At 50.6% G+C, this 12652-nt stretch overlaps 1 protein-coding gene across 3 annotated transcripts in view; it reads right to left on the bottom strand.

The window, feature by feature from the left end:
* Window positions 1-6486: 6486 nt before the first annotated feature.
* The window catches only part of ARB2A (ARB2 cotranscriptional regulator A), a 317755-nt gene continuing 311589 nt past the window's right edge, over window positions 6487-12652 (bottom strand). For all 3 annotated transcript variants that reach the window (XM_069881093.1, XM_069881095.1, XM_069881092.1), the window contains one exon: window positions 6487-7760. In XM_069881093.1, coding sequence (XP_069737194.1) covers window positions 7618-7760 — 143 coding nt within the window. In that variant the 3' untranslated portion in view covers window positions 6487-7617. The remainder of the gene's footprint in view (window positions 7761-12652) is intronic.

The following is a 12652-nucleotide window of genomic DNA, read 5'->3' as shown; positions in this document are numbered from 1 at the left end:
AAAGAAAGAAAGAAAGAAAGAAAGAAAGAAAGAAAGAAAGAAAGAAAGAAAGAAAGAAAGAAAGAAAGAAAGAAAGAAAGAAAGAAAGAAAGAAAAAGAAAGAAACCCCAAACCAATTGAAGGAAGGAAAAGAAATGGAAAAGAAAAATAAACCATTCTAGGTGAACATTCAGCGCTGCAAAATATTTCAGCCTTCGGTTTCACGTGCGTGTGGTGAAGCCTTTGATGCGTCTTCCCCCCGTGCCGAAGTCGTTGGGCGAAGCCCCCTGTGCTGTGGGGATCCAGGGAGGGGAGGGTACAACAACAAAGCCCCCGGACCCCCGCGCCGGGGGTCGCCCCACAGGTACCCCGGGGGTCAGCCTGCACCCCTCGGCCGATCTCCGGGTCGGTGGGGTGAATCCAGCCGGGGGTGGGTCCCGGGTGCGACCTCGGGATCCTCTCCGAGAAGACCCCAAAGGAGAAGGGGACGGAGGGACCATGGGGGTGGTCATAATGGAGTAAACGGATTCCCGACCCCCTGACCCCTCCAGCCAGACCTGGGTGGGGAGGTGGCCCGGGATGGGTGCCCCGAGCTAAGCGGGGGCCACGCCGACCCCGCCGGGGTCTGTGCCCACACTCCCGTGTGTTGCGTTTGGGCAGGGGGAGAGGCTCTCGCTGTCTCCCCGGGGCTGGGGAGCTTGTGCACCAGGACAGGGTGCCGTCGCAGCCGGGGGATGCTCACCCAGCCCCAGGTCTGTCCTGACACCCCCTGCTCTCCCCAACCCCCCGGGGGCCAAGCTACACCGGGAGGAGAGCACGGAGGAATTAACTTTTCCCTCTTCCCGCCCACCTTCTCCCTTCCTCTTTTTCCCCTGCTGGTCAGCAGGAGGAGGGCGAAGACCTTTCCCCACTCGTCCCACGGTCTGTCGCGACATCCAAGTGACCGAGTAGTGATGCTTCCCCCGCTACTCCCCCCACCACGATCTCTCCCCAAGGGGCACCCCTAGGGAGAATATCGGATTTTCCCGGTGGGATGGAGCGGCGACACTGCTGGAGGATGCTGAGGCACTGAGCAGTGCCTTGGAGAGCGGGGAATGTTTCTCCCTTGGAGTGGGATGGGGGGGAGATGGGGGGAGTGGCGGGGGGTTAAAGGTGTAGGGGGGGCACAAGGACCCAGCGGCGGCGCTGGCAGCGGCGGCGCTGTCCATGGTGCTGGGCCCGCCCCGAGCGCCGCCGGCCCCACCGCCCCCGGGGAGGGAGGAGAGGGATGGGGGGGATGAGGATGGGGGGGGATGAGGATAGGGGGGGCTCTCGCTTGGGAAGGACAGCATCCTGCCCGGTGGTCCCTGTCCCGACCGCTCCGCCGCTTTTCGAGAACGGTGCGGGCTTTGATCCTCACGATCGGCTTAGCTGGGGGCGTGGGGAGCACGCTGGAAACACCACGCTGGAAACACCATGCGACCCCCCCCCTTCCCCACCCACAATGCCCATTACTTGGAGTTCTGGACATGCGCCCCACCCCCATGGGAGAGGAAAAATGGCAGAAAACAAAAAGGAAACCGTTTATAATCCAAATCACCATCATCATGATAAAAAAAAAAAAAAATCAGAAGCGCACGTAGAGAGGTGTGTGATGGGGGAGATCTCCCCCAGCAGAGAACACAGTGCCCATCGCTCAGAGTTCTGGAGATGCCTCAAGACCCCCCGGGGAGAGGATACGCCAAAAAGTGTCAGAAAACAAAAAGGAAAGCATTTATAATCCAAATCACCATCATCATGATGAAAACCACACATCTGAAGCGCATATAGAGAGGTGTGTGAGGGGGAGAGTTTCCCCAGCAGAGAACGAATCAAAGGATGGGTCTTAATTGAATTAGAGGAAAAACTCGGTGGGAGAGAAGTTGGGCGTGTGGGAAGGGGACAGAGGAGCAGGAAAGCCTGGCGAAAGCCACCGGCGAGCGGGCAGAGCCGGGCTCGGGGCTTGCTGCGAGCCGGTCGATCATTATTTAGAAGTTCCGTGCAACACCCTTTCCCCGCAAAATCCAGGCGAGCAGGACCGGGAACATTATTGGGGAGGGAGTGGTTTTTGTACCTGGGTGTTGCGGGAGGGCACGGAGGTCCCTTCGCATCAAGGGCTTTGCTATAGAACACAAAAAAAATTCTCATCGTTTAGCGAGTCAAGCTTAGAAAGAGAAGGCGTGAAACGGTCCCGGGAGGAGGGGAGATGCGCTGGAAGGTGATTTATCTAATTGTGTCGGCGATTGCAGCTTTAAAGCAGGAGCTTGAAGGCAGAAGTCCGGAGACGGTCCTTTGCCAGGCATTAGGGGATTAGGTAGGGCGCGAGTAAAAGAGATGGAAACGACAAAAGGAGACGACCCAGGCCTTTCCTCGGAGGGGTCACCTCTCTCCTGCGCCGCGTTTAGTGGGAAATAACTAATACTGTTGTCTCCGCAGGGATAACCAGTCCCAAGAGCCGCCCCCACCTCCCCGCAATATTCTCATTTCCTTGGACCCGGCTGAGGGGTGCGGGGGGGGTTAAGCAGCTCATTTCAGTGGGTGGATGGGAGCGGGGCGTCCTCCTTGTGCCCCCCGGCAGCCTGACGAGGGCTGATGGAGAGGATCGTGTACCTCCCAGCACTGTTTTTCTTTCCCACCCGTGTTTCACCTTGCTCCCACAAGGCGAGGGGGCGGCGCGAGGCTAGCGCCTGCCTGGGAATCACTCAAAGGAGTCAAAACTTCCATCGCACCGAACTTCCCGGGTGACAGCCTGTGCTGGGAATCCGCTTCCCTGGGGAAAAGGCTTCTCGGGTTGATGAAAGGAAAATAAAAAAGCCCGGTGGGATGGCAGAAGCGCTTCTCCCCTCCTTCTCGCGGTCCTTCCACGGCATTGCCATCCCCACCACGGGGTCAGGAGACCACGGTTATCTATCTCACTAGAAATAAACCCCTTCTAAAATAAGTTTATCCTATCCGAGAGCTTAGACGGGATCCGAGAGCAAGGCTGCAAACCGTGGGGACTTCCCACGGCAAGGAGAGCCGGAAAGTATCTTAGCTTCTCCGAGGTGGCAAGGTCCCCTAGGATCCGCAACTCACCTACTCGCCCGAGACCTCCTCCCCAAGTCCGCTTGAGTACTTTTTATTTAATATTGTTCTATTTTAGACCGACTCGGAGCAAGAGCTAAACATTCCTAGCTCTTTAGATGGAGGAGGAGGGTAAGGATCCTCACCCCATCACCAGGTCCCTTCCTCCTCACCACAAGGCGTTTTGATCGAGAGGGAAACTTGGAGTGTGTGTGTCATAACTCGAGCGTGTGGTTATTGTGCAACTGATGGACCAGAACAGATTTTGCAGCCCGGGAATTGTTTTCTTTGTATTTATTCTCGGTATCTGTAACGGACTGGGGTGTGCGTTTGGTGTGTGTGTGCGGGAAGCACCCAACAGAAAGAATAAAACTGCTCTGAACGGGTGGATTTAAACCCACTGAATCCACTGGTCACTGCGGACTTGATGATGCATTTTTGGCCATTTGCCCCCCTTCCCCCCCCCTTTTTTTTTTGACCACCATTTAAATGACAGTACTTAGGACGGGGAAATTTAGGGATGCAGTAAAGCTGCTTGTCTGAATCCACTTTGAAGTAATAATGCTAGTGGATCTGAAATCCAGATCTACGAGCTAATCTCTAGTTTTGCCTTCAAATGGAATTCAGTTACAAAGAGCTTGGAAAGATTTTGCATCTATTCAAGAGGCACAAAATCTTTAATTTTGTGAGGAGCAAAAACTCCCCAAGAAACTTCATATAGCTTCTTAGGTTTTGCTTAGCATACGTGATAAAACATTGATTGTCGCAGTTTGGTGACCCATGAAATTTGGGGGTTAGTTTTCTCTTCAGACCAGAGCATATAATTATGCAAATAAAGAGCTGTCACTGATCTAGTGAAATACTCACAAACACATGCAATCCGAAATGGAACAGAAAAGTGAAAATTTGTGGTATTATGATGGTACAATGATGAATGGCATCTCCTTCCAAGTTTCTTGAGAAGTATATTTTTCACACTTTGTCCAGAACGTCAACTTAGTGCGGGCACATGTGTGCACGCGTGCACACACACACACACACACACACACACATCCCTGCGAGATCCAGATGCCCACGGATGCCTGCACAGGCACGCACACACATGCACCCCTCCACGCTGTAAGATGTAGCTCTACCCCGGGGTGTACGATGGATGTACACGCTCTTGACACGTTATTTTTGGTTTGGCTGACTAGAGAACGGTGCAATATGCAGCTCTGTGTGGTTTTATAGATGTGACATATTTCATTTGTACCTCTGAAAGAAATTCCTAGAGGGGGAGGAAAAAAAAACCAAACAAAACAATTAGTGATGTTTCTCGAGGAACAGGGAAAAATGCACACTCCCATGAAAAGCACTGTCATCTTTTGAGTTTGCTATGAGTGCAACCGGCGCAGAGCTACGTGTGGACAAGGCAGATGGAGGATTTATTTGCTTTATTTTTACCCCATTTTTTTCCCTCACAGATCTGCTGTGTTTAGGGGTCCACTGGCTGTTTTTTCTCGAGGAACACATTTTTTCCTGCTCCCAATTCTTGGCAAGGAAGCACTCCTGTCGTTGGTCAATCGTTCCAACTGTGGCATTTCTGCTTGCACAACCTTTTGGTGTGGGCCATGGGGAACTGGGGGATTCTCTTGTAGATCCTATCAGAGGGTCAGTTTTGCTGTTGTTTTCGGTTTTTTTTTCCCCCGTCTCTGAAGTTGCCCAGGGCACAGGCTGCTGGACGATGTCAGATGCCAGGGAGTTTCCCCGTGTTGAAGTCAGATGGGGCTGATTGTCAGACCTCTGGCTGCTGGAGGCATCACGGCGACTTTAAAACCATAGATCCTAGATGAATCAATTAAATCAACATCCATCCCTCCTAAGCGCGCTCCGTGTCTACTGTTGTCACCTTTCCCGGCGGCACAGACAAACCGGGATGCTCCCACGCCTTTCTCCTCTCCAGCTCCTCCTCCCGGGTCGACTTCGGCTGCGATTTTTCCTTTCCCGCAGCCGCGGGCGGGGGTGGAGATACAGCATCCCTCCCCAAAAGGTCCTTCTCCGCGAGAAGCCGGTCAAAGCCCTCTCCCCAGGGTGTATTTTGATATTTAGGGTGAGCTAAAAGACAGCAGGATAGCGGGAAAAGGGGAAAAACACCCACCGAGGACCCTCGCTCCATCCATCCCCCAGTCCTGCGTGGCTGGGTCCCGGGGGGCATCTCACACCTTCCCCTCCGCAAAACCAGTCGGGGTCTTGTTTGTAACCCCTTCCTCTACCCCCCTGCTTGTTTTCCCGGGCGAGGGGAGCTCCTCCTGCGCATCCTCATTATCCCCAGGAGGGATGGCGGCTCCCGCGGAGCAGAGAAGCGCACAAGGGGGAGAGAAAGGAGCATCGTTTTTTTGGGGTTGTTGTTTTTTCGATCCATGCAAGTGGGGAAGCATCGGTGGCGAGGACCCCCGGTGTGCTTTACAGAAAACAACCCGCCCCGCCCCCCCCGAAGCTGTAACACAAGCCGGGCCAGAGGCATGGTAAGGAAAAAGCCTTATAAAAAGAGAAATAGTTACAGCACAAATTTCTGTACATTTTGGTTCTCAATGACACTTAGAAAAATAGATCAATTCCCACGACATTTGGCACCCTGGAGAGCCCAGGCGATGGAAAGAGCAAGGACTGAAGTGTAAAAACACCCTCTCCCGCCTCTCCAATCCCCCTCCAGCCTTCCTGGCTGTGAAAGCTGCACAGAAACCCAAAACACAGGGTGTAAGTGCCCTCCTTCCCTCTAAACACACAGGGACCAGGGAGCTGGTGGGGGACACAGGATAGGGAGGCGGCTGCAGACCCTGACAGTGGAGAATTAGGATGGCTGCAAGCAGCAGCATCCTCCAAGGAGAAATCTTTCCCCCAGCAACAAGTTTTCTCCAGGAAGGAAACCCTCTGGGTGCAGATTTCACACTGCTCCCTGCATAGGCACGGCCTGATTCCCACTCCCCTCTCTGCCCCCCTGCCCGGGGCTGGGGGTGCACAGCGACTTCTCCAATGGGTAGGAGGGACGCTTGGGAAAGGGAGAGGTTAAATGCAGTGAGGTGGGGGGAGGCGGGAGGAATCCTGCTGAGGGTAGGAGAATTCAGGGGTGAGAGCCCCCCAGATGAAGGATTTTGACCCAAACCCTGCAGCTGGGGGCTCTCACCCCTGAATTCTCCTACCCTCAGCAGGTTTCGCCTTGTACCCCACCATGGGCACTGCTGCCTTTGCTCTGCACCCCTATTCCAGCTTCTCCTCGTTTTAACACTCTCCTCAACCCAACAGCATTCCTGGCCCCTAGCTGTGGGATAGGAAATATTACATGAGGGGAGTGGTGGGATAGAGTGGGATGGGGGTCCCAGACCCATGTGTTTGAGTCTTGCCTCCTCAGCACTAACAGCTTCAGATACAAGGTGGGCATAGCCATTGAATGAAAGATCACTTTAATTTAGCATCATCAACACTAGAAAAGCTTAATTAGCACGCTCGCTAGCCGGGCACACTATCAGGCACATCTTGTCACGTATTAGACGTTTTAGAGGAGAAAAGCAGCTGAAGGCGACGGTGATGGCTACAGCCACATCCCCTTCCACACGTGGCGTGATGTCCCCAAGCAGGGCAGCTCCCCCCACCCCGGCTGCCCCTCTATCCCCGCCTTCGCATTCCCCGCCAGTGCCTGGGAAAGTGGGGACGAACCCGTGAGCTTAGGGAAAAAGGAAATAATCAAGGGATGGCAATTCATTAAAAACCCAGCATATGAAATCAGAAGCATCTTTGCATTTAAAAATAAACATAAAAATAAAAATGTCCAATGTGTCCCTCTTTTTCTTTTTTTGCTGCTGTATTTTCACAGTGTGATCCAGCCAGTTAATGAATAGGCATTTTTTTAAGTGGAGCTATCAAAAGGAAGAGAAGATCTACAGATAATGCCATTGATCTGCCAGGAGGAGAAAATCTCTACAACAAAGGGGCTTTCCTAGAAATCTAGACCAAACTTCTTGGGCTCTCCTACAAGCAGAAAATGAAAGAGTCAAGGGTTGATCCCACCTGGTCCCAGAGAAAGAGAAGGCTACTGGGTGTAAAACATGGGCTGGTTAGCACTTCTGAGTTAGAACTGTCTTTTGAAAAAATAAAGAGTAATTCTTATTTTGTTCTGTCTTAAAATAGAAGGAAGCAGCAAAAAAATCCTGCAGGCGATAGGACCATGACGAAGCTGTTAAATTCTGGCATCAGCTTGGTGCAGGGCTATGTCAGGGCAATTAGAGCTGCACCATGCTGCACTGTGCAGTACCACTGTCAGCCTTAATCTGCGCACTGATGGGCAGCACGAAATCCAAGTTACAGCCCACAGGAAGCACAACCAGCGAACCCATATTGCTTTGACAGTTGCACTCATCTAGAAATAATGCAAAAAACTATTTAGATGTATACATCACGACCCTGTGCTCTAGGAAGAAAACAATCTAATGAGGGGCTGCGAGACTGCTTGCAGAAAACAAGCAGTGACGAGGTTGGCGGTGTTGGTGTTGGTGCTTTTTTTTCTTTCCTCCCCTCCTTTTACAAGTCCTCGTATTTTATCCTGCTGGAGCGCCGTGTTGGGGTTGGTTTCACTGAGCTGTTCTTTGCCTCTATTGCCTCGCTGAAGAACTTGAAAATTGAGGGAAAACTCTTCCAGGAAGTGAGTTCGTGGCGCTCAGTACCTGCAAAATACAAAGGTGACAGTTTGACTGCGGGGTCATTTTGCTGCTTCCAGTTTTGCTTGCAGGGTGTTAAAAGCAAAACGGGTGGCTGGTCCAGGGGGATCCACCCCACCGTGGAGCTGGGTGACAGCTGGGCAGGAACAAGCCTGCACGCACTCAGACACACTCATGGCCACACAGGTCACAGGTCAGAGATCCTGGACATCTCTCAGGCCTGGGAAAGTGAGATCCCAAAGCAACTGGCTAAGTATTGCTTCATTAAAGCACCTCACCTGCCTGGCCTACCTTGAAAGAAAGCACCTGCTTTTCAAGGCTGATGTGTTTTGTACTATTTATTTTCCATTTTATATTACTTTTGGCCTGGCATATGCATTTTTAACTGAAAGGGAACACTTGAACCAAACAACAACCATTGCATTACAAAGGCATTCTACATGGACCCTTTTCCAACAAGCCCGTACATGATATTGAGGCAGTAAAGTGGACCTTTCCTGCATATCCTTACCCTCTGCACACAGATCCACCTCCATCTCTTTTTTTTTTGCTGGGTGTTTCCATTGTTTTACAAGAGTCCCCTTCAATGCACAGCACAGCTGCTCTACTTAAACAAAAACCCTGATCCATATCAACCCCCAAAACAAAACCAAGATGATGGCGATAGGGAGCCAAGGGCTGTGAAAGACTTGGGACCTCTTCCTGAGTAACTCAATTACGCAGAGATGCTGCCTAGAAGTCTCTGGATCCTGGGCCTCCGTTTGATACTTTAACATTGTTAATGATAATTCTTTAGTCTGTAATAGTAGGTCATTGCTATGGTTACTCTACAATGGTGCAACACTTCGCTTTCCCCTTCAGCTATTCGCCGAGACCCGGTAACCACATTTGTTGCCTAGCAACAGTTTTGTGACAGTATCACAATCTGGGGGTGACAACAATGAAGGATGCGGTGGCCGTGGCTTGCCTGGTGGAGAAGGATGCCACGTAGGGCAGCTGATGGTCTCCCAGGGACGTGGGGTGGCCAGTGATCCCCAGGGACGCAGGTGGTTGACCTGGAGGGATGCTCTGGCATGGCACTACCCGCTCACCCACCTTCACACCCTCACTGGGACCTTCACCCCTGTGTACCCATCCTTGGTGGATCCTTGGTGGTTGCACATATGCCATCCCCTCCAGAATGTCTTTGAGCGAGGCGCTACCCATTACATTGCCCTCCCCTGCACCCTCACAGGCTGTCATCAGACCAGTTCCTCCAAAAAAGCCCCCCAGCAAAAGACACCACTTTCCACACAAAAAGACATTTTGTACAGAGGATCCATGTTACGTGCATGCACAGATTTCTATCCCCCCTCTCCGCCGTCATGGTAGGGAGACAATAACAATGTCTTACACAAATTTCCTAGAGGCTCCTTTTATACTTTCCAACTTCACCCATCTTTGAGTGAACATTATTTGCTGGGAGACAGTCTATTATATCTTGCAGGTGGCTTTCAATGCAGACAGAATCACAGAATCACAGAATAACCAGGTTGGAAGAGACCCACCGGATCACCGAGTCCAACCGTTCCTACCAAACACTAAACCATATCCCTCAGCACCTCGTCCACCCGTGCCTTAAACACCTCCAGGGAAGGTGACTCAACCACCTCCCTGGGCAGCCTGTTCCAGTGCCCAATGACCCTTTCTGTAAAGAATTTTTTCCTAACGTCTAGCCTAAACCTCCCCTGGCGGAGCTTGAAGCCATTCCCTCTTGTCCTGTCCCCTGTCACTTGGAAGAAGAGGCCAGCACCCTCCTCTCTACAACGTCCTTTCAGGTAGTTGTAGAGAGCAATGAGGTCACCCCTCAGCCTCCTCTTCTCCAGGCTAAACAACCCCAGCTCTCTCAGCCGCTCCTCATAAGGCCTGTTCTCCAGCCCTTTCACCAGCTTTGTTGCTCTTCTCTGGACTCTCTCCAGAGCCTCAACATCCTTCTTGTGGTGAGGGGCCCAGAACTGAACACAGGATTCGAGGAGCGGTCTCACCAGTGCCGAGTACAGAGGGAGGATAACCTCCCTGGACCTGCTGGTCACGCCGTTTCTGATACAAGCCAAGATGCCATTGGCCTTCTTGGCCACCTGGGCACACTGCTGGCTCATATTCAGTCGGCTGTCAACCAACACACCCAGGTCCCTCTCCTCCAGGCAGCTTTCTAGACAGACTTCTCCCAGTCTGTAGCACTGCACCATCTACCCCACCTCCTACAAGAGCCACCATCCATAGTGATACTCATCAATGCTTGTTTCCCACCTCAGGATCATCCCATGCACAGAGTTGTAGCACCACGGCACAAGGTTGAAACTCCCCTCCCAGCACAGCTGGTAGCCTAACAAACCTATCCCTCAGGTTATGCCATGGTTGGGTACACTACAATTGCCCACTGCTCCACACAATGACACGAGCACAGATGTCATCTACCAAAGCTGTTTTTAAGGAGGGATGGGCTGTTCTAGCACACCAGAAGGACACTCCTGCACTGGTAGATCTACTTACACATCTGTGTCCCAGCACATGGCAACATCACATTGTGCCCCAAGAGGCAAAGCAACTTCCCATGTGGCTTTCTGGGCCCTACAAGGATGCTTCCCACACAGACATGTCTCTGTCACTCCCATTTGCCTGCATCTGTCTCCCTCTGTCTCAATCGTATTCATTGTCATAAATATCCGCTGGATTAAATTAGATGAAAATACAGGCAGTGAACATTATGCTGGTCCTCCCCCTCCCCCTTTTTTTCTTTTTCTTTTTATCAAGAGCCTTCATCCTCTATGAAAGAAACAAAAAATAACAAAACAATAAGTTTCTGATGCCTCTATGTCCTTTTCTCCATCCTGCCTTCTTCCATGCACTCTCCTCATGTCCTCAAGAGAGATCAGGCTTACACTCACTGGTGTTACTGAAACTGATTAACCTACAGCTTTCCTGTAGCAACCTCTCTCAACCCACCCCTCTCAAAAAACAATTCAAGCTTTGAGTCTAGAGGGACTCAATGATTCAGTGGTCTAAAGCAATTTTAACACTCCCTATTTTCCCTTTCCTAGTAACAATCTTACTGACAGATGAACAATTTCCCTGGTGATAAAATCACTACAATGGCTATTTAGTTTCCAGGATTATGATGATTCTTTGCTTGATTAATACGGCAATAAGAAAAGCTTGCCCAGTATCTGCCTTGCCCCTTTATAGTCATTTAAAGGTCAAATTCTGTCCTTACGTATTCACATTCAACTACTACTAAAGGGAAAGCCCTAAAAATTTAACACTGCACAGACTGTACATTTATGATTTATATTCCGGAGGCTCAGAATATTAGACAGAAGCAAAAGGAATTATGTCCTCAGGGTGATGACAGATTTGGCCATGAGGTTTTCACCAGAGGAAAAATATCATTGACAACTGCAATATCCATTGTGTATTTAGCAGCAGACAAATTAAATGCATGAGCAGCCATCTATTTTTTGATAGAAAGAATCATTTATGAAGAGTTGGATAATAAAAAGCAGTTGTACTAAAGCCAAGGTCCTCTAAAGTACAGATACCCTTAGCGCTCACTAATTTCAACAGCCGTGATGATAAACTGCATGATTCAATGTACTGCATCAAGTGATGTGGTGTCGCACAATGTATAGTGATTTCAGACATTAATTCTTCAAGAAATCTTAGGAGCATGTTACAATGAAAAGACATATAAAAACTGTTAAGTGTAGGAAGCAGTTATAATAGCCTAAAATATGCAAGGGCTGAAGCTGCAGGAGTAAAAAAAACAATTAGTCCCTGCCCTGCTTCCAGCCCCACCGAGAGAAATGAGAGAAATGCCATATCTTTGTCAATGATGTGGATGAGGGGATTGATGTACCCTCAGTAAGTTCACGGATGACATTAAGCTGGGAGGAAGAGTCTATCTGCTTGAAGTTAGGGGGGTTCTTAAAAGGGAATTGAACAGGCTGGGTCGATGACCTGAGACCAACGGGATAAGGTTCAACAAGGCCAAGTGCTGGTCCCACACTTGGGACTTAACAACTCCGTGCAGTGCTCCAGGCTGGGGCAAGAGAGGCTGGAAAGCTGCCTGGCAGAGGAGGACCTGGGGCTGTTGGTTGACAGCAGCTGAACATGAGCCAGCAGTAGCTCAGGTGGCCAAGAAGACCAACAGCATCTTGGCTTGAATCAGAAATGGTGTGGGCAGCAGGAGCAGGGAAGTGATTCTGCCTCTGTACTCAGCAGTGGTGAGGCTGCATCTAGGATACTGTGTTCAGTTTTGGGCCCCTCCTACAAGAAAGACTTTGAGGTCCTGGAGTGGATCCAGGGAAGGACAACATAGTTGGGGAAGGGGCTGGACAACAAGTCTGATGAGGAGTGGGTGAGGGACCTGGGGTTGTTTAGTCTGGAGAAGAGAAGGCTGAGGGGAGACCTTATCATTGCCTACAATTGCCTGAAATGAGTTTATAGAGAGCTGGGTGTTGGTCTCTTTGCCCAAGTGATGGGTGATAGGATGAGAGAGAATGGCCTCAAGCTGCACCAGGGGAGGCTCAGACTGGACATTAGGAAAAAATTCTTCTCTAAAGGGGTTATTAAGCACTGGCAGAGGCTGCCCAGGGAGGTGATTAAGTCACCATCCCTGGAGGTACTTAAAAGACAGGAAGATGAAGTGCTTAGGGGTATGATTTAGTAGTTGACAGGTGCAGCCGGACTTGATGATCTCAAAGGTCTTTTCCAACCTAAGGACTCTACGATTCTGTGAAAAGCAGAGCAGCCTCTCAATTGCCACCATGGAAGGAGGTAGGGAGAACTGGATGTAAATTTCAATACAGAAATTGGAAAGGAGCTCCAAAGAGAAAATGCATCCAATAACGCGTGAGGTG

Source organism: Phaenicophaeus curvirostris, chromosome Z, assembly GCF_032191515.1.
Source record: "Phaenicophaeus curvirostris isolate KB17595 chromosome Z, BPBGC_Pcur_1.0, whole genome shotgun sequence".
NCBI classification, from domain to species: domain Eukaryota; kingdom Metazoa; phylum Chordata; class Aves; order Cuculiformes; family Cuculidae; genus Phaenicophaeus; species Phaenicophaeus curvirostris.
This window is presented reverse-complemented; position numbering and strand designations above follow the sequence as displayed.